At 36.6% G+C, this 20442-nt stretch overlaps 3 protein-coding genes across 3 annotated transcripts; 2 read left to right on the top strand and 1 right to left on the bottom strand.

Moving 5' to 3' along the window:
* The first annotated feature begins 2487 nt into the window (after positions 1-2487).
* On the top strand, positions 2488-6417 carry LOC137886256 (E3 ubiquitin-protein ligase TRIM39-like). The gene is made up of 2 exons (XM_068728626.1): positions 2488-2588; positions 4153-6417. The coding sequence occupies exon 2, from the start codon at positions 4162-4164 to the stop codon at positions 5800-5802; it is 1641 nt and encodes a 546-aa protein (XP_068584727.1). The 5' UTR covers positions 2488-2588; positions 4153-4161; the 3' UTR covers positions 5803-6417.
* A 2273-nt stretch (positions 6418-8690) lies between these two features.
* Positions 8691-12533, bottom strand: LOC137886285 (high choriolytic enzyme 1-like). Its single transcript, XM_068728695.1, has 5 exons — positions 12516-12533; positions 12006-12142; positions 10688-10870; positions 9716-9962; positions 8691-8907 (listed from the first exon to the last, which is right to left on the bottom strand). The coding sequence occupies exons 1-4, from the start codon at positions 12531-12533 to the stop codon at positions 9725-9727; spliced, it is 576 nt and encodes a 191-aa protein (XP_068584796.1). The 3' UTR covers positions 8691-8907; positions 9716-9724.
* A 3355-nt stretch (positions 12534-15888) lies between these two features.
* On the top strand, positions 15889-18604 carry LOC137886265 (E3 ubiquitin-protein ligase TRIM21-like). Its single transcript, XM_068728639.1, has 2 exons — positions 15889-15935; positions 16941-18604. Exon 2 carries the CDS (start codon positions 16948-16950, stop codon positions 18589-18591), a length of 1644 nt encoding a protein of 547 aa, XP_068584740.1. The 5' UTR covers positions 15889-15935; positions 16941-16947; the 3' UTR covers positions 18592-18604.
* The last annotated feature ends 1838 nt before the right edge of the window (positions 18605-20442 follow it).

Raw genomic sequence — 20442 nt, forward strand, 5'->3', positions numbered from 1 at the left:
ATTCATAACATTGGTGATTTTTATCAAACAGCACAAATGAGCAGATGGCCACAGATACACAACCTGTACGACTTGTGATAATAAAATAGTACTTTCTTTGCATACTTGTATCATGTCTGTGTTTGATGCATTTCTGTATTTGGGAGTATATTTGAATTCTCTCATGGACTAAAAAGAAGAGTTTTTTTTCCATCAAGAGTTAAAGACACTGAAGACAGCTGCCTTCAGTGTCATCAGGTAACTAAGATCATAGTTACATACTGGCTTCTTAAAAGCAGTGCAGGATGAGCAGCTGTTTGAAACCATTTTAAAACTGAGCAAGTGTCGCCTCCTAGTGGATGATACAGGAAGTAGGTTTGAGAGAGCAGCAGGTCACTGTTTTCATGCTCTGTAACAATTCTGGTATTTTAAGCGGTGGTGCAAAGTAACTAAGTACATTTACTTAACCCTGTAGCGCCATTTGTATCATATTTGATACGTGAGTTTCAGAGACCTCTACGTAATTAACATGAGCAATACTTTCCTGAAAAACCTGTTGTATACAATCCTATACATGTCTGCTACCATCTGGTGGAGTTTCCATGCACTGCAGGCAGTAGCAGGCATTTAAATTCCATTTCCAAAATGGCAGCCGTCACGAAGTGACTTTTTCGTTTTCGGCAGGGAAATCGTTGCTAATTTTGAAACAGTTACGGTAAGAATAACATTTATAGTGTCATTAATATTTCAATGTGACTATTTACTGTATTGAGGCAAACTATAATTACTTAATATTTCGTTCCTTATTTTATAGTAAAATTGTGTTGAAAACATAGGTATCAAATATGATACAGCAGGTTTATAAGGTAATAATTCACCTGTACATTTTTGTATTGTATTTCATTATGCACTCTGGATTATGCCATATCTCAATGCCAAATACACTGTTTTGGTCATTTAATAATTAAAGTAATTAAAGGTAGTAAGCTAAATTGAGTGAAAATGTATGTTTTTTATGTATAAAAAAGAAAATCCTTGGCTATCATAACCTTTTTTTATCATTAAATCATTAAATTAAAAAAAGAAATTCAGAGTAAACAATCAGATGCAAGCAATGCACTGGCAATCACTTCTCCCATGTCTACTGTGGGAAATGTAAAGTCCATCTTTGCCTGAAAAAGGACAGAAACTGTGCTTTTCCTGCCACGAGGCGAAACAAACAGGTTGTAAAAAGGTTGCTGTTTGGGGAAAAATAAGAACCAAACCAACTGAAATGTTCCAAATGTTCCAAAAGCAATGAAAATCATTAATTATTGTTTCTAAAATAAACATTGTTGTGATCAATAAATTGACAAATATGCCTGATGTATCAAATGTGATACAAAAAAAATATCATATATGTAAATACAAAAAAAAAATATATATATTTTTTTTTTGACTAAAGGTCCAATAAACACTTCAATATCAACAAATCTGAATTTTCTGAATATTATATGATGTGTCAGGCTTTACGTACAGAGCTTTAGTAAAAATGTTGGGTTACTTTTCTTTCCATTTTCTGCTACTTTATATGTCTACTCCACGACATCTCAGAGGTAAATTCAGTACTATTTACTCCATTTATCTGACAGCTTTACCTACTTTTCAGATGATAGTTTTTCATCCTCTTCCTGTTCAGGTAGAACCACGTATCTCCAGATGTGTTGACGTTGAATGTTTGTGATAAACTGAAGGATGAAGTGTTTCTTTATGTGTTGATGTTGAATGTTTGTGATAAACTGAAGGACAAAGTGTTTCTTTATGTGTTGATGTTGAATGTTTGAAATAAACTGAAGAATGAAGTGTTCCTTTATGTGTTGATGTTGAATGTTTGTGATAAACTGAAGGATGAAGTGTTTCTTTATGTGTTGATGTTGAATGTTTGTGATAAACTGAAGGATGAAGTGTTTCTTTATGTGTTGATGTTGAATGTTTGTGATAAACTGAAGGACGAAGTGTTTCTTTATGTGTTGATGTTGAATGTTTGTGATAAACTGAAAGATGAAGTGTTTCCTTTATGTGTTGAGAAAATCCTTCTACTTCTTCAGCTAAATAAACTCTTTAAAAAGCCTCTTGGATCAGCTGGAAAATGCATTGTCACAAAGCTGAAAACAGGCTGTTTGTTCTTTATAGAGATAAAAACATGATGACCTTATAGAATATGATGCATTGATGTAGATTAAACTAACCAACAGGATATAAAGGAGTTCAAATATAGCATACACATTAATGAAGTAGAAATATTAATGCAGAAACATCAGGTATAAAAGCAAGTTCTCAATCCATGACTTTTACTCGTAGTGAAGTATTTTAACATTGTGGTATTAGTACTTTAACTTCAGTTAAGGATCTGAATACTTCCTCCACCACTCCCTCACTGAAAGGAGGAACAACACTGAAAGAGGTGAGCTGCAGCTGTTGAGTCACATTTCCTGAAGTGTAAGTAAAGTTAGTCTGAGCGACAGCAGAGCTGCAGTCGAGACAAGTCTCTCTGTTTCTCTCTAAAGAAACATTCAACTGAATCCAGCAGATTTTCCTAAACATCACAACAGAGTCTCTGACAAACACTGGTGAGTACACTGTTCTACAAAGACTAAATACACTCACTAAATATTTAGTCCAACTTTAGTTCAAACCAGAATCTGACTGTTTTACATCTTGTTTGATCATATAAAGAATATTAAGCCATAGAAATGTGTCATTTTAGATAAAACCATCAGAGGTAGAAACTAAACCACAGTGACTGAACTCTGATTAGTTAAAGGTTAGACAGAATACAGTCACAGCTCGCATTAGCTTAAGCTAATTCACTGACCTGTTTCCTGTTTGAACTCAAAACCTCAGCTCTACTCAGACAGGAAGTTCAACTTAGAGCAAATGTTTAACTGAAATCCAATCAAAGGTTGTGAGATTTGTAAAGATATAATATTATATATAATATCCTGCAGTCCAGAGCAGTTAGCTTCCATCTTTTATTCTGCACATTAATGTGTCTGATTTCTCTGCTCTCTCTATCATCATCATCATCATCATCATCATCATCCTCTCTCTCTTCCTCCTCTTCGTCCAACTGACTCTTTGACTCTAAAGGTCTTTGGACAGAGAAAGTGATTTTTATTTTGCTCTGCTTCCTCAGACGCTTCAATAAAACAAATAAAGTAAAATAATGCTAAAATATATCACAATAAATTGTTATAAATGTGTTATGTTCAATATTTTAAATGTTTTGTCTACTTTTAAATTATTTTAACTTTAACAACAATATAAACAGCAGGGTAGAAGTATTATAATTATATTTAATATGTGATGTCACAGTAATTAAGGGATCACATTGTGTTTTTTGGGGTTTAAAATTGAATTATATTGTGATTTTAATTATTTAAATTATGATATTAACAAGAACCAGAGGGTTTAGGATGTTATCACTAGAATGCTTCAGACAGATTAGTTTATCATTGTTTTATTATTATTATTTGTTTTTAATTCCTTGAATAACGAACAAGCAGCTGACTTCCAAATACAACAGTCATATAAGTGGCAGCAGGCAGAGATCAGCCAGAGGCAGCCTTACAAAATGATGTTAAACCACAGAGAATAAAAGGCAGAGTGATCCACCTTCTCTAGTTTAGTGTTAAAAAATCCACCACACAAACAAACTCAGTGTGATCTTTGGAAAATAGTCTCAAACCGTGACACTCTGATGAAAAGTAAATGTGCTCGATACATTACAGGACAATCATCTACGATATAACAAGATATCTGTGTAACTGAAGAGGAAAAAATACTCAGAAAGCAGAATTATGTATGTATTCACTGCATTGTGGTGTCAGTTTCACAGAATTTAACAACTGAGATTAAACGATGTACAACAAAGTACATATTGCTTTAGCTTCGTGCCTCTTAAACACACAAACAATGACAACCTGTCCATGTCCACATGATTCTGGTTAGAACCAGGTTTCGGGGGTCATCTCTAAACGTAGCTAACTAGTTGATTTTTAGCCTTCCAAACGCGTCCGTTTAGAAGGCTCAGGATGACTCTTCTAATATTTTACGAATCATACCTTGATTTTATTTAACAAATAATTAAAAGTTATGTTATAACAGTTTTTTTTCCACACTTCATGTCCTCAGAGTGTAGATATGTCTGCTGCCAGCTGTCTGCTGACTGAAGATCAGTTCCTGTGCTCCATCTGTCTGGATGTGTTCACTGATCCAGTCCTCATACCATGTGGACACAACTTCTGTAAAGCCTGCATCACTGAACACTGGAACATTAATGTCCCCTATCAGTGTCCCAACTGTAAAGAGGTTTTTAACACCAGACCTGAGCTACAGGTCAATACTTTCATCTCTGAGATGGCTGCTCAGTTCAGACAGTCAGCTCAACAGAAAGCCAGCAGCAGCAGCTCAGAGCAACAAGCTGCCAAACCAGGAGAAGTTCCCTGTGACGTCTGCACTGGAACCAAACTAAAGGCCCTGAAGTACTGCCTGGTGTGTCTGGACTCCTACTGTGAGACTCACCTGGAACCTCACCTGACAAGATCAGGTCTGAAAAGACATCAGCTGATCGACCCTGTGGAGAACCTGGAAGACAGGATGTGTATGAACCACGATAAACTGCTGGAGCTGTTCTGTAAGACCGACCAGATGTGTGTCTGCATGCTCTGCACTGTTCTATACCACAAGAACCATGATGTTGTTCCTCTGAAAGAAGAATATGAAGGAAAGAAGGCCGAGCTGGGAAAGACTGACGCTGAAATTCAGCAGATGATCCACAAGAGACGACTGAAGATTCAGGAGATCAAACACTCAGTGGAGCTCAGTGAGGAAGATGCAGACAGAGAGATAGCAGATGGTGTTCAGGTCTTCACCGCTCTGAAGGTGTCTGTTGAGAGAAGCCAGGTCGAGCTCATCGACACGATCAAAGAGAAGCAGAAAAAGACAGAAAAACAGGCTGAAGGCTTCATCAAAGAGCTGGAACAGGAAATCTCTGAGTTGAAGAAGAGAAGCACTGAGGTGGAGCAACTCTCACGCTCTGAAGACCACCTCCACCTCCTCCAGAGCTTCAGGACCCTGAACACTGCTCCACCCACCAAGGACTGGACTGGAGTCAGAGTCAGTCCACCTTCATATGAGGGGACTGTGGTGAGAGCTGTGAATCAGCTGGAGGAGACGCTCAGTAAACAGATGAAGGTGTTTGAGGCCGAGCTGAAGAGGGTCCAGCAGTCTGCAGTGGATGTGACTCTTGACCCTGATACAGCATATCCCAAACTCATCCTGTCTGATGATGGAAAACAAGTTAAACATGGTGATGTGAAGAAAAATCTTCCAGACAATCCAGAGAGATTTGATACTTGCCCTATTGTTTTAGCAAAGCAGAGTTTCTCTTCAGGAAGATTTTACTATGAGGTTCAGGTTAAAGAGAAGACTAAGTGGGATTTAGGAGTGGTCAGAGAGTCGATCAACAGGAAGGGAAGCATCAGAGCAACTCCTCAGAATGGTTACTGGACGATAATGTTGAGGAATGAGAATGAGTATGTAGCTTGTGCTGACCCTTCAGTCCTTCTCTCTCTGAAGTCTCAGCCTGAGAAGGTGGGGGTGTTTGTGGATTATGAGGAGGGTCTGGTCTCCTTTCATGACGTTGATGCTGCAGCTTTTATCTACTCCTTTACTGGCTGCTGCTTCACTGAGAAAATCTACCCATACTTTGGTCTATGTCTTAATGATGGTGGTAAAAACTCTGCTCCTCTGATCATCTCTCCTGTTAATCACACTGAGTAGAACAAACACTTGATTTTCTGCAGAGAGACTCTTTCATTTAATCTAACAAATCTATATTATTGGTGATTTACGTTTGATTGATTCTTCACATTCTGATTAATGTTTTTTTTCTATTTGTCTGTAAATATTTTTCTACTCTCCAACACACAGACATTAAGCCACTGATTGATATTATCTAATGTAGTCTAATTAATTCTAATAACTGCATAACCTGCCTTCAAGACTGTTGAATCATCAAAAACAATGTACTCAGGAATAACAAGCATTTACACATTCCTTAAATATCTGGGTGCCAAACTAAATTTTTTACTGTCTTATTATTGTAAATATAATACATTATGAATACTGGAACAAATTATTGGATGGAGTCATGTATCACTTATTTTTAGTTAAAAAGGTGTTGAAGGGTTTTAGTTTTCATAATTTTCCAATTAAAAGAAAGATCAAGGATCTCTGTCTGGCATGTTTTAAGGTGTAAATTAAAGATGAATTCTTGATTAATATTGGTAAAAAATGAATTAACAAAATCTGATCATGAAACATTCAGCTGCTGTAACCAGAGAATAACAGTCTTGTATCATGTTATTTGAGTTTCATACAGTCCTCCTCTCTGCTGATCCTCAACAGAATAAAAACAAATAAAGTTTTAACTGGATTTGTCTTTTTTTATTGTCTTATTTATTCAAGTCCTTTATTCAAGTACAATTTTGAGGTATTTATCTTGTGTATTTCCACTTTATGCTACTTTATACTTCACTACATTTGTATTTATATCATTAGGTCCTAAAAGATGTAAAATTCATTAAAAGCCAAATCCAGAGTTATTTTACCTCTTCAGTTCATGTTAATGAAGACTGAGCCGAGGGCTGGGAGGCGGAGTTAAAAGAAACGCTGGTGAGCGTGCTCTATGGGCCTCACGGATGCGGACGATTGCCGAAGATCTGGATAAATTTATGCTTCATTCACAAAAAAAAACACAGATCACTCCACCGTCGTGGATATGGTAGCAGGTTTATTAAGTTTAGAGGACGAAATGGGACGATATGAAAAGTTCATGTCACAATTATCCTGGCAAAAAAAAAAAAAATTAACTTTAGTAACTTTGCAGATTCAGGTTATATAATAATGTAATACAGTCTCACTCACGGGGGAAAACCACCCCCAAAGTTACAGCTTACTCACGGTCACACTAGTGAAATGCACTCTGGTCTGATTCTGCTTCCAGTTGACTCCAGGAGAGAGAAGAAGAGTCCGATTCCAACGCTACTATATGCAGCTGCACAGAGGCTGTGTTGGTAAAATGTAACATGTCGCAAGACCCAAAAGCACCAAATTCTACACGACACTCCTTTGGGCTCCCAGAAAAACACCAAGCTAGTGTGAAGTAGATCAGATGAACGGTTCTCGAGATGTATGCAAAGGACAGAGCCACCAGTTCTAATTGGCTTCTCATTCTTTTCTTGCTAAATGTGCCCTCATATTAAACTAAAGGTCTGGATGTTTTGCGCTTCACTCTTTATTATAATGTATTTATTATAAATGGTGACATCCTACATGGCTGCATGTGGCCTAAAGCCCCTGATAGAAAGGTGTTCGTTCCGTACGCCGTCGCTAACCACTAGCATGAGTACCTCTATACAAGCAACTTAACACTGTCGCATAAAGATGTTTTATTATTTTTAAATAAGAGTTCCGTTTTCTTTCAAGGATGGAGGCTTGTGATAGTTTATCTTTTTTACGTCTTTTTTTTTTAACGTATGCCACGGATAAAAACTAAACCGATGATGAATTGATCCTACGAACAACCTGCTAGAGCACCAGATGTGTATTGATCCGCTGCTGCAAATAGTCCCCAAGCAAACGCACTGTTTGTCACGAGTGTGAGTTCAAAAGAGTTGACCCACAATGCAGAGAACAGGCAGTCAGGTGGAATTAAACGAAAAGTGAGCTTTGAAAGCTAAAGCTGATGCTAAAAACCAACAGAAACCAACGCAGAGGAAGCAGGCAGCGGCAAATTAAAAACAATAAAAGAACCAAACTGAAGACAAACCAGAAGGACAGGAAAGAAATCCAACATGAGGGACAAACACTGACACGGGGAAACACACAAGAGGCTGATCGACTAATGACACACAGGTGTGGGTGTAAAACAGGTGGGAAAAAGACAAACACAGGAAACAAGTTTCAAAATAAAACAGGAACTAAACTAAACAAAACCCAAGACCATGACATTATTTCCCCTGTATGAGTAACATAAAAGTGTCCAGCTTTTTTAAAATATGAAAATCCTACATTATATTTGTAACATCTTCTTTAAGATCTTCAGTAAGAACGATTGTGTATAATGACACAATAGGGACATTACAACGTATTCAGAGACAGACGGTAAAATTTGGTGTCTGTGTTCTCAATATTATGTTGCTAATGAGGAAGTCCTTTATACATAAATGCAGATACTTTAAGACTAAACCCAGTTTGATCCATTGGAAGAATGAGTTAAAACTCTTAAATAAGTCACAGAAATGCTCTAAAGTTGTTTTCTTTACTTGATAGCTTCAAGTTCATTTGAGATAGCCCTGCTGTTGTAGTTGTATTTGATTCATTTTTGTAATTTTATTTTATTTCTGTTTACTATCCTTAGTATCCCTGTAATTTGCTATGGTTCTGCTCAATTTGAGGCAAAGTATATCTGTAATTTGAGAGTCCTTGATTGTACCTTCCAAACTACAGAAGTATCACTGAGCAAAACTGATTCAAAACAAATAAATAATACTAATAATAATATGGCTACTAGAGTCAAGTGATTATCAGTTAAAAGAAAAACTAAAATCTTCCTTGCAGACCCAAAACAAGCATAACAGTAAGAACAAATGCCAGGATACAAATGATGCCATTATGTATTTTTTTGACATTTTATTGAAGCTGTTGACTACAAATCAAAACATATTTTCCGACCTATCTGGTGCATTTCAACCATTTATATTCCAGTCTGATTGAAGGCTCAGTGATCATACAGATCAATAACAATAACCTTTGGACTGCTGCTTCCACAGAAGGGCATTCGTTGGTAATTGAACCCAGGAAGAAGAAACTTCTGTGTTGAACCTTTGAAAGAAAAAAAACTAAATAATCTAATTAAAATCAGCCAGAATGTATTTAAAGGTGAAATAAAACTTTATTTATCCAGAGGGAAATTCAGTACAAAGTTGGAAATAATGCAAATATAACAAAATAAAGAAAGATCATCAAGAAGGTTCAACAACCACATTTACACACTGCCAGAAATGTAAACAGGTTAATGCTATGTGTCACAAATATGGATAGGTTAACAGAGAGGTGCCAATTGAAGATATAAATATTCCATAAGCAAACAGTAGTACAAATAGAAGTAAAAGTACATTTTACAAAGATAGAAGTTCATTGAAACACTCAGGACAAAAAGCAAACGTCCATAATATTTCATAAATATACAATCGCTTTAGTAACAGGCTATTTTATTATATTTTATTTCTGATTTCGCACTTTAGCACTAAGGAACACATACTTTTGGATATTAAATTACATTTCTGCCAACAGATCCCCCTAAATGTAACACGCTGCTCATTTAAAAGAAATGCTGATCTGTAAAACACCGAGCAGTGCACAACTCATTCATTAAATAATGAAGTGTGATTTAAGGATTTGTTTTGGCGATCACCTAAAGAGTTAAAAACACACTCACACTTTAAGCTCTACATACAGTGTAGTGTGTGTTCCTAACTAAAGAGTAGGTGATTGTAGACGGCTTGTCCAATTCCCCTAAAAAACGTATATTTTTGGGTCATTGGTTAAGATTAGGGTTAGGGTAAATCTCCAGGAAATTAATGTAGTAATGTCCCCAATAGTGTGTGTATTTGTGTGTGTGTATATTTACTGGTGTGGTTTAGCTGCAGTTGTACAGCCTGTTGAACCTGGTGATGTCGTTCTGGCTCATCTCGGTGGCGACACCGAACTCGACGTTTGGGTCGGGGATGGGCTCAATGGTGGGCTGGTTGTTCTTGGAGAAGGCGGACCTGGATTTAAACACATTATATACAATTACAGTGGATGCTGGATAGCTTGCTATTATAAAAAGGTGCACGTTTGTGTGGGTCAGATTCAGACCATAGACTGTATAAAATCTGGATTTTATGGGCACTGTGCCAAATGGGAGGATAGTGGGGCTGCTATAAGAAATCTATCTATTTCAACCATAACTTTTATTTTGCATTGCAAATACATTTTGGGGAGATTCAGCAGATTTAGGGATTTGGGGTTACGATAACAAATGTTGGGGTTGTAACAAATACAAATACAGTCTACAGCATAGACTTGTAAAAAATATGGATATTAGCTAAAAACCCAAATTGTTTTTGTACCAGGCAGGCTGTTAACAGTTTATTTCTGCTGTAAAGTTGGGCATTGTAACTCCCAGCCTGAGAAGAGAGAAAGCAAAGCGAGAATCCCTTTATTTTACACACTGGGTCATCAAAACCATTTGGATTAATTTTTGGCGGCCATATGGATTTCCAGCACAATTTCACTTCCTTCTAAGATGCACGAAGAAGGGAAAAAGTCTGAAGTGGTAAGCAACATTTGTAGTTTATAGATCAACTAAATTATCAAACCAAAGCATTTCGGCTTGTGGCCTTCATCAGGGTCAATAGTCAAGGATCATTAATATCTAAACAAATTAAAAGAAAAATGAGATGCCTTGTTATGAACGATAATATAAGTCAACATCCAAACCTATACTTTCCTCATCACCACTTTAAGGGCACAATACTTCCCACAAATTTCTAGCATATACCGTTATGAGAAATCTATAACTGATGGCACTAGTAGACATAAGGTCGGGGGGTATCACTCACCAGGTATGATATTCTCCCACAGGATGCGGATGTGCTGGTCTCGGTTGGAGCGGCACTGCTCGTGTTTGAAGCCCAGAGCGTGCAGCAGCTCGTGCTGGACCACGTTGTGGTACAGACAGCCCTGTTGCATCAGAGACAGAGCCTGTTCGTTGAAACGCCGACCCACGTAGGAGTAGCACCTGAGAGGGGAAAAACAGTTTGTGTTATTGTGTAGATACCCAAGTATCTATAACACGCAATTTCAATTTGAACCTTTTTTGCTGTTACGTCACGACATTGAGAATGGCATACATTTTGTCATAATCTAAAACAAGTTTATGTTTGATAAGAGAGGTCTGAAATATATCAAAAGTGTTTTTTAATGGCCAGATCAAGAGAAGAACCTGTGGAGTATAGAAGAGTATCATCTGCATAAAAATGTATGTCAGAATTTGGAGAGATACTATTGTTTATGTACATGGTTAATTAAAGAAGACCAAGAACAGACCCTTGTGGGACACCAACACTAATCTTAAGAGCACTTGTTTTTAAACCATTGGTAACTGACTGCCTGTCAGAGAGAATATCATAAAACTTTAAAGTTTAGGACTTTACATAACGGGGGCATTTCTTATGTTTGATCAATTTGCACTTCAATATATTTTTTATCAAACTGTTGTTTTTGTTGGGAGTACTTTCACACAGAAGGTGAATATTACACATAATGTTTCCGGAACAAGTTTGTTTTTCTTATCTTTTGCTCTGCGTATAACGGCATCAACCAATCACGTTGCACTGAACGAGTTGAGTTGCGACTATTTTCATGAAAAAACAACACAGAGACTTTGTAGTCTGAATCAAGACTGCAAACTTTATCACTCCTTTCAAAGCCAGCGCAGGCCAGATCCACTTCTTCCGTTCACAATTAAAGTCCTAGACACATAGTATGGCAAGTATTTCACATTTTTGTGTTTATTCCTCACGCCCCCAATATGTAAAGGCCTTTCAAATGGACTATCTCTACAGAAAGTTCCCGTGGTATGTTGACAAATTAATGTCAGTTTTTTACAATCTGGACACTAACATTTTTATAAATATCAAGTCATCACTTTTCAAGAATAGTCATTTCCTTGTTTCTTTGTTTAATTAACTTGTAACCCCATGTTTAAAACTCATGTATAGTATATTCAATGTGTCCAACAAGGTTAAATAAATAAATAATAATAAATTATTACAATGCAGTTCAAATATCTGATGGGCATTAATTGTGTGGTACAGAAATGTGGTAAAACATAAACAGTGGCCTAGTGGCTGAGTCATGAAATAAGGCCTAACCCGTCCAGAGACTGGATGTGGATGTAGTCTCTTTCACTGGTGCGCGGGACGAATCGGATGCAGGAGACACTGTGGAAGGACTGAAGGCCACGTTCAATGATGGCCCGCTCTCTGGAGGCTGAAAGTGTAATGATCAGCTACCACAGAAAGAGAAAAGGCAAGACTATAAATACACAAGAAACTAATCAGACACAGGTGGGTAGGCTGAATGCTGATTGGTGGAAGAAAGAAAGGGACGAGAGAAAAGCCGATGAGACTAATACAACACAGGTGATACACAGAAAAAAGGAGGGAAAACCACCAAGATAGGAAGTCAAACAAACACAGGACACAAGAGGCAGGGAACTTCAAAATAAAACAGGAAACAGGTTAACTAAAAACCCAAGATCATGACACACTTGATTTGTTTAAAGCTACTACAAGGAACTTTCATTTTGTGCTGATTTTGGCGGTCTCTGTGGATGAGTGTTTCCGAGCACCAGAGTCCCTTTAGAAAACCTTTAATTTTACTGCAGCATGGTCTGACATTCTGCTCTGCTCAGTCCTGGTTCTGCTTAATTGAGGATCTTGACGAGGAGCAGCAGTATGTATAGTTTTGATAAAAAGAAAAGCACGGAATGTTCATGAAATAATTTTAAAAACTCACTGTTGATCAGGGTTAAAATAAAGAGACAATACCTGAGCTTTATATATATTCATTCAGGTGAGTGTCATTCCAAAATTAAGCTACCAAAGAATAAAAAAAAGAAAACTTGAATTAAATTAAAATTGAAAGAATTGTTGAGATAAATGAAAGGTCTGTATAAACTGTTTTAAAATCTAAAATGTGTCTCAGGGAGAAGTGTTTGACTTGCATGATCTCTAATAGATTGTTTAACCCATTCCAACCCTCCATTATTAATAATCCTAACCTTTACAATCACTGTTTTGTGGCACTTTAAAATGCTTTGCCATTGGACAACCCACATTATTATTATTTATAACATGAGAAATCATTGGAGGAATATTAGTCCTCTGTAGTTTTGATCATAATGTCTTTTAATACACACATTGAACCAAGAAAGAAGCTAAAATGTGTCCGTTTTATTTACCTGTAAGTGTTGAATGCATACGTGAATTGAAAATATTTGAATCCTATCTACATAAGTTATTATCATAGTATCTCACCAATGTTGGTGTTGGCCTCCTCAATCCTTTCAGAGACAGATTTATCCTGTAACAAGTGGAGTTCAACAACATCAGTCATTATTGAATCAACAATCGTACATAATAATAAATTCAAAGTACAATAGATTATTTTTTTTCTAATAAAATGAGATTAGCCATGTTTCAACATATGTAAGTAAAAGAGGAATCTCAATCTTTCTTCTGTTTTGATTTATTTTTGCAGCACACACTTTAACACTTATTACAGTTTTGTGAAGTGAAATTCAGGGAAAAAAACCTTCTCAAATCTAACAGCATTGATGGAGGATGATATTTTTGTTACTTTAGACAGTTTTTGTCCATTTTAAGCTTCACTTTTTTTGCTGTGTTTATTTTAAAGTACTCAATAACCCTGAACTATCTTTTAAAAGCACCGATAGAAATATAAAATGTGCTGTATGAGCAAAAATGTAATTTAAAACTTACCTTCTTCTGCCGCCCTGATGGAAACCAGCATCAGAGCCAGAAGAGCCAGAGTGAACCTCAGACCAGCCATGAAAACCTGAAAACCTGAAGCCACCAAAGCTTAAAGACGTATTAAATGATGCTCTCACCACAAACACTCAACAGAAAGTTAGACCGGTGTTTGTGTGCAGCTGTGGATAAGAGCTCTTTCTGTATAAACTGGACAAACATGATTGTACTTATAAATAAACCTGTTGAAGCTGATAAGACTATTTCACCTTGATGCCAGCTGCTGATTCCCATAATGTTGTTTCAAAAGAGTCTTTTTACATTTCAACAATAGTAGCACATTTCATCATTCATGATCATAAATGTTTAAACTTTCTGGATTATTATATTTGGATTAAAAATTATTTAAAAATATATATTTTTTAAAGAATCTGCAAAATATATATTAAAGACTTACGTTTTATTGGTTGTTACTTAATTTTCAGTTTTTCCGTTATTTTCCATCTAAGTTTATTTGTCTTCTTATTCAACTTTCACAGTTTCCATAAAGTCTTGTTTGTAGTTTTAATGAATATGAAATCACGATAAAAAACAATATATTTCTGTAAAACAATTCTAATATAACAAGGATAAAAAGCTGCCAGTCAGACGATAACTTTATTTTGGTAAAACTTTAGGGAATACATTATTAAAAATGTATATTGTATTATATATAGTCAGATGCTAAAACACAGCGTTTCAGACAGAATGAGAATGCAGATATATTCAGACAGCATGAGAACATGTACTATAGTTGAAATCCAAAATACAAGAACCTGAATATTAGCATATGTCTCAATTAATGCTAACCATATTCAGCAGACGTTGTCATTGCAGCAGCATCAACAGGAATGTAAAGATACAATAATGAGTGTTGATAAGGAAGGAAAGGCAGGCCACACTATTGCCAAAAAGAAATATGTGGGAAAACAAAAAGGATAGCAAACACAACTGGAAAATCTAAATCATAAAAACAATAGCCAAGACGCATTCAGAAGATGTACTTAAAACTGAAACGTCACTAATTGATGACTTAAAGTTTAAACTGATCTGTTCCAATATGTTTGCTTTATGTCTAAAGATGCTCATTACTTTTATTTAAAAAAATATATATTTATTGATTTGTTAAAAACGATGTCAAGGGCAGCTTTTTGTCAAATTAATATTTAGTATATTAAATAGAACGAATACAAAAATAGAAATAAACATTTATTATCACAATACATAAGGATAAAAATGATAAGTAATTCAGAGAAATATTTTTTTCTCATTAACTTTAATTCTGCATAACAGAATTAAAGTTAATGAGAAAAAAACATAACTTGTGTAAACAGTGTACGTCACAATAATATATAACATAATTAATTAATAAAACTGTATTAATATCAATTTTAAACAAGCAAGCTTAAATAAAGTGCTACATGAAGAGACAAAAGGACCAAAACAAGAAATAGCAGGAACATAGCTTCTGCAACAGACTTCCTAACATTATATTATTATTTACTGTTAGAATTACATCTCAGAGGTAAATATTGTAGTTTTTACTCCACTACATCTCACAGGTAAATATTGTACTTTTTACTACATTTATTTGACAGCTTTAGTTACTTTTCAGATGACAGGTTTTCATCCCCTTTCTCTTCAGGTAAAACCACGTATCTCCAGATGTGTTGATGTTGAATATTTGTGATAAACTGAAGGATGAAGTGGTCCTTTATGTGTTCAGAAAATCCTTCTACTTCTTCAGAAAAATAAACTTTTTAAAAAACTTTTTGGATCAGCTGGAAAATGCATCGTCACAAAGCTGAAAACAGGCTGTTTGTTCTTTTTAGAGATACAAACATATGATGATCTTATAGAATATGATGCATTGATGTAGAATAAACTAACCAACAGGATATAAAGGAGTTAAAATGTAACATACACATTAATGCAGCAGGAATATTAAAACAGAAACATCAGGTATGAAAGTAAGTTTTGAATCCATGACTTTTACTTGTAGTGAAGTATTTTAACATTGTGGTATTAGTACTTTAACTTCAGTTAAGGATCTGAATACTTCCTCCACCACTCCCTCACTGAAAGGAGGAACAACACTGAAAGAGGTGAGCTGCAGCTGTTGAGTCACATTTCCTGAAGTGTAAGTAAAGTTAGTCTGAGCGACAGCAGAGCTGCAGTCGAGACAAGTCTCTCTGTTTCTCTCTAAAGAAACATTCAACTGAATCCAGCAGATTTTTCTCAACAACACAACAGAGTCTCTGACAAACACTGGTGAGTACACTGTTCTACAAAGACTAAATACACTCACTAAATATTTAGTCCAAGTTTAGTTCAAGCCAGAATCTGACTGTTTCACATCTTGTTTTATCATATAAAGAATATTAAGCCATAGAAATGTGTCATTTTAGATAAAACCATCAGAGGTAGAAACTAAACCACAGTAACTGAACTCTGACTAGTTAAAGGTTAGACAGAATACAGTCACAGCTAGCATTAGCTTAAACTAATTCACAGACCTGTTTCCTGTTTGAACTCAAAACCTTAGCTCCACTCAGACAGGAAGTTCAACTCAGAGCAAATGTTTAACTGAGCTCCAATCAAAGGTTGTGAGAATTGTAAAGATACAAAATATTATATATAATATCATGCAGTCCAGAGCAGTTAGCTTCCATCTTTTATTCTGCACATTAATGTGTCTGATTCTCTGCTCTCTCTATCATCATCATCATCATCATCATCATCATCATCATCTTCTCTCTCTTCCTCCTCGTTGTCCAAACTGACTCTTTGACTCTAAAGATCTTTGTATTGAGGAAGTGATATTTATTTTGCTCTGCTTCCTCGGATGCTTCAATAAAACAGTCAAATACTGCTTATCATAGTAAATTGTAATAAATGTCTTGTGTTCAATATTTAAAATGTTTTCTCTACTTTCAAAATATTTTCACTTTAATAACAGTATGAACAGCAGGGTAGCAGTTCACATTGTGTTTTTTGGGGTTCAAATTGAAATCTATCGTGATTTTACTATTTAAATTATGATATTAACAAGAACCTGAGGGTTTAGGATGTTATCACGAGAATGCTTAATATATCAGATTTATACCACTGAACTGCATATCTGAGCTCTTCTTCACTCACAGCAAATGTAATATAATATAACAACATAATTCAGGATGACTCGTTATATTCTACTAATTATGATTTGATTTGATTCAACAAAAAATATAAAGATATGTAATAACAGTTTTGTTTTTCCACACTTGTTGTCCTCAGTGTAGATATGTCTGCTGCCAGCTGTCTGCTGACTGAAGATCAGTTTCTGTGCTCCATCTGTCTGGATGTGTTCACTGATCCAGTCACCATACCATGTGGACACAACTTCTGTAAAACCTGCATCACTCAACACTGGAACGTTAATGTCCAGTCTCAGTGTCCAAACTGTAAAGAGGTTTTTAACACCAGACCTGAGCTGCAGGTCAATACTTTCATCTCTGAGATGGCTGCTCAGTTCAGACAGTCAGCTCAACATAAAGCCAGCAGCACCAGCTCAGAGCAACAAGCTGCCAAACCAGGAGAAGTTCCCTGTGACGTCTGCACTGGAACCAAACTGAAGGCCCTGAAGTCCTGCCTGGTGTGTCTGGACTCCTACTGTGAGACTCACCTGGAGCCTCACCTGACAAGATCAGGTCTGAAGAGACATCAGCTGATCGACCCTGTGGAGAACCTGGAAGACAGGATGTGTATGAAGCACGATAAACTGCTGGAGCTGTTCTGTAAGACCGACCAGATGTGTGTCTGCATGCTCTGCACTGTTCTATACCACAAGAACCATGATGTTGTTCCTCTGAAAGAAGAATATGAAGGAAAGAAGGCCGAGCTGGGAAAGACTGATGCTGAAATCCAGCAGATGATCCACAAGAGACGACTGAAGATTCAGGAGATCAAACACTCAGTGGAGCTCAGTGAGGAAGATGCAGACAGAGAGATATCAGATGGTGTTCAGGTCTTCACCGCTCTGAAGGAGTCTATTGAGAGAAGAATGAACGAGCTCCTCGACACGATCAAAGAGAAGCAGAGAAAGACAGAGAAACAGGCTGAAGGCTTCATCAAAGAGCTGGAACAGGAAATTTCTGAGCTGAAGAAGAGAAGCACTGAGGTGGAGCAGCTCTCATGCTCTGAAGACCACCTCCACCTCCTCCAGAGCTTCAGGACCCTGAACGCTACTCCACCCACCAAGAACTGGACAGGAGTCAGAGTCAGTCCACCTTCATATGAGGGGACTGTGGTGAGAGCTGTGAATCAGCTGGAGGAGACGCTCAGTAAACAGATGAAGAAGCTGTTTGAGGTCGAGCTGAAGAGGGTCCAGCAGTCTGCAGTGGATGTGACTCTTGATCCTGATACAGCTCATCCATATCTCATCCTGTCTGTTGATGGAAAACAAGTTAAACTTGGTGATGTGAAGAAAAATCTTCCAGACAATCCAGAGAGATTTGATACTTGCCCTATTGTTTTAGCAAAGCAGAGTTTCTCTTCAGGAAGATTTTACTACGAGGTTCAGGTTAAAGAGAAGACTAAGTGGGATTTAGGAGTGGTCAGAGAGTCAATCAACAGGAAGGGAAGCATCACAATGAGTCCTCAGAAAGGTTACTGGACGATAATGTTGAGGAATGAGAATGAGTACGAAGCTTGTGATGACCCTGCAGTCCTTCTCTCTCTGAAGTCTCAGCCTGAGAAGGTGGGTGTGTTTGTGGATTATGAGGAGGGTCTGGTCTCCTTTCATGACGTTGATACTGCAGCTTTTATCTACTCCTTTACTGGCTGCTGCTTCACTGAGAAACTCTACCCATACTTTTGTCCATGTAATAATGATGGTGGTAAAAAATCTGCTCCTCTGATCATCTCTCCTGTCAGTCACACTGAGTAGAACAAACACTTGATTTTCTACAGAGAGACTCTTTCATTTAATGTAACAAATCTATATTATTGGTGATTTACAGTGTAAACATGATTGATTCTTCACATTATGATCAAAGGGTTTTTCCTATTTTTCTGTAAATGTTTTTTATATAACTCATCATGTTGTTACTCCTCCAACACACAGACATTAATCCACTGATTGATATTATCGAATGTAGTCTAATTAATTAAAATAACTGCATAACCTGCCTTCAAGACTGTTGAATCATCAAAAACAATGTACTCAGGAAGAAAAAGCATTTACACATTCCTTAAATATCTGGGTGCCAAACAAAAATTTGTATTGTCATATTATTGTATATATAATACATTATGAATACTACCACAAATTATTGGATTAAGTCATGTACCACTTTTTTTTCGTTAAAAAAGGTGTTTAGTTTTCAGCATTTTCCAATTAAAAGAAAGATCAAGGATCTCTGTCTGGCATGTTTTAAGGTGTAAATTAAAGATGAATTCTTGATTCATATTAGTAAAAAATGAATCAACAAAATCTGATCATGAAACACTCAGATGTTGTGACCAGAGAAGAAAAGTTTTGTATCATGTTATTCAAATTTCATACAGTCCTCCTCTCTGCTGATCCTCAACAGAATAAAAACAAATAAAGTTTTAACAGGATTTGTCTTTTTTTATTGTCTTATTTATTCAAGTCCTTTATTCAAGTACAATTTTGAGGTATTTATCTTGTGTATTTCCACTTTATGCTACTTTATACTTTTTACTTCACTACATCTGTATTTATATCATTAGGTCCTAAAAGATGTAAAATTCATTAAAAGCCAAATCCAGAGTTATTTTACCTCTTCAGTTCATGTTAATGAAGACTGAGCCGAGGGCTGGGAGGCGGAGTTAAAGGAAATGCTGGTGAGCGTGCTCTATGGGCCTCACATATGTTGACGATTGCTGAAGAACTGGATAAATTTATACTTCATTCACAAAAAAAAACACAGATCACTCCACCGTCGTGGATATGGTAGCAGGTTTATTAAGTTTAGAGGACGATATGGGACGATATGAAATGCACTCTGGTCTGATTCTGCTTCCAGTTGACTCCAGGAGAGAGAAGAAGAGTCCGGTTCCAACGCTACTATATGCAGCTGCACAGAGGCTGTGTTGGTAAAATGTAACATGTCGCAAGACCCAAAAGCACCAAATTCTACACGACACTCCTTTGGGCTCCCAGAAAAACACCAAGCTAGTGTGAAGTAGATCAGATGAACGGTTCTTGAGATGTATGCAAAGGACAGAGCCACCAGTTCCAACTGGCTTCTCAGTCTTTTCTTGCTAAATGTGCCCTCATATTAAACTAAAGGTCTGGATGTTTTGCGCTTCACTCTTTATTATAATGTATTTATTATAAATGGTGACATCCTACATGGCTGCATGTGGCCTAAAGCCCCTGATAGAAAGGTGTTCGTTCCGTACGCCGTCGCTAACCACTAGCATGAGTACCTCTATACAAGCAACTTAACACTGTCACATAAAGATGTTTTATTATTTTTAAATAAGAGTTCCGTTTTCTTTCAAGGATGGAGGCTTGTGATAGTTTATCTTTTTTACGTCTTTTTTTTTTAACGTATGCCACGGATAAAAACTAAACCGATGATGAATTGATCCTACGAACAACCTGCTAGAGCACCAGATGTGTATTGATCCGCTGCTGCAAATAGTCCCCAAGCAAACGCACTGTTTGTCACGAGTGTGAGTTCAAAAGAGTTGACCCACAATGCAGAGAACAGGCAGTCAGGTGGAATTAAACGAAAAGTGAGCTTTGAAAGCTAAAGCTGATGCTAAA

Source organism: Cebidichthys violaceus, unplaced genomic scaffold, assembly GCF_023349555.1.
Source record: "Cebidichthys violaceus isolate CVI_PGR_0920_01 unplaced genomic scaffold, fCebVio1.0.p SCAF_100, whole genome shotgun sequence".
Taxonomy (NCBI): domain Eukaryota; kingdom Metazoa; phylum Chordata; class Actinopteri; order Perciformes; family Stichaeidae; genus Cebidichthys; species Cebidichthys violaceus.

What these genes read in the sequence shown, in the direction of transcription:
- LOC137886256 (XM_068728626.1), top strand. Translation starts at nt 4,162, where the DNA reads ATGTCTGCTGCCAGCTGTCTGCTGACTGAAGATCAGTTCCTGTGCTCC.
- LOC137886285 (XM_068728695.1), bottom strand. An exon ending in CACATCCAGTCTCTGGACGG is followed by an intron (nt 10,871 to 12,005) that starts GTTAGGCCTTAT and finishes TTCCCCTCTCAG; the next exon opens with GTGCTACTCCTACGTGGGTC. An exon ending in GAGAATATCATACCTGGTGA is followed by an intron (nt 9,963 to 10,687) that starts GTGATACCCCCC and finishes CATAAAATCCAG; the next exon opens with ATTTTATACAGTCTATGGTC.
- LOC137886265 (XM_068728639.1), top strand. Translation starts at nt 16,948, where the DNA reads ATGTCTGCTGCCAGCTGTCTGCTGACTGAAGATCAGTTTCTGTGCTCC.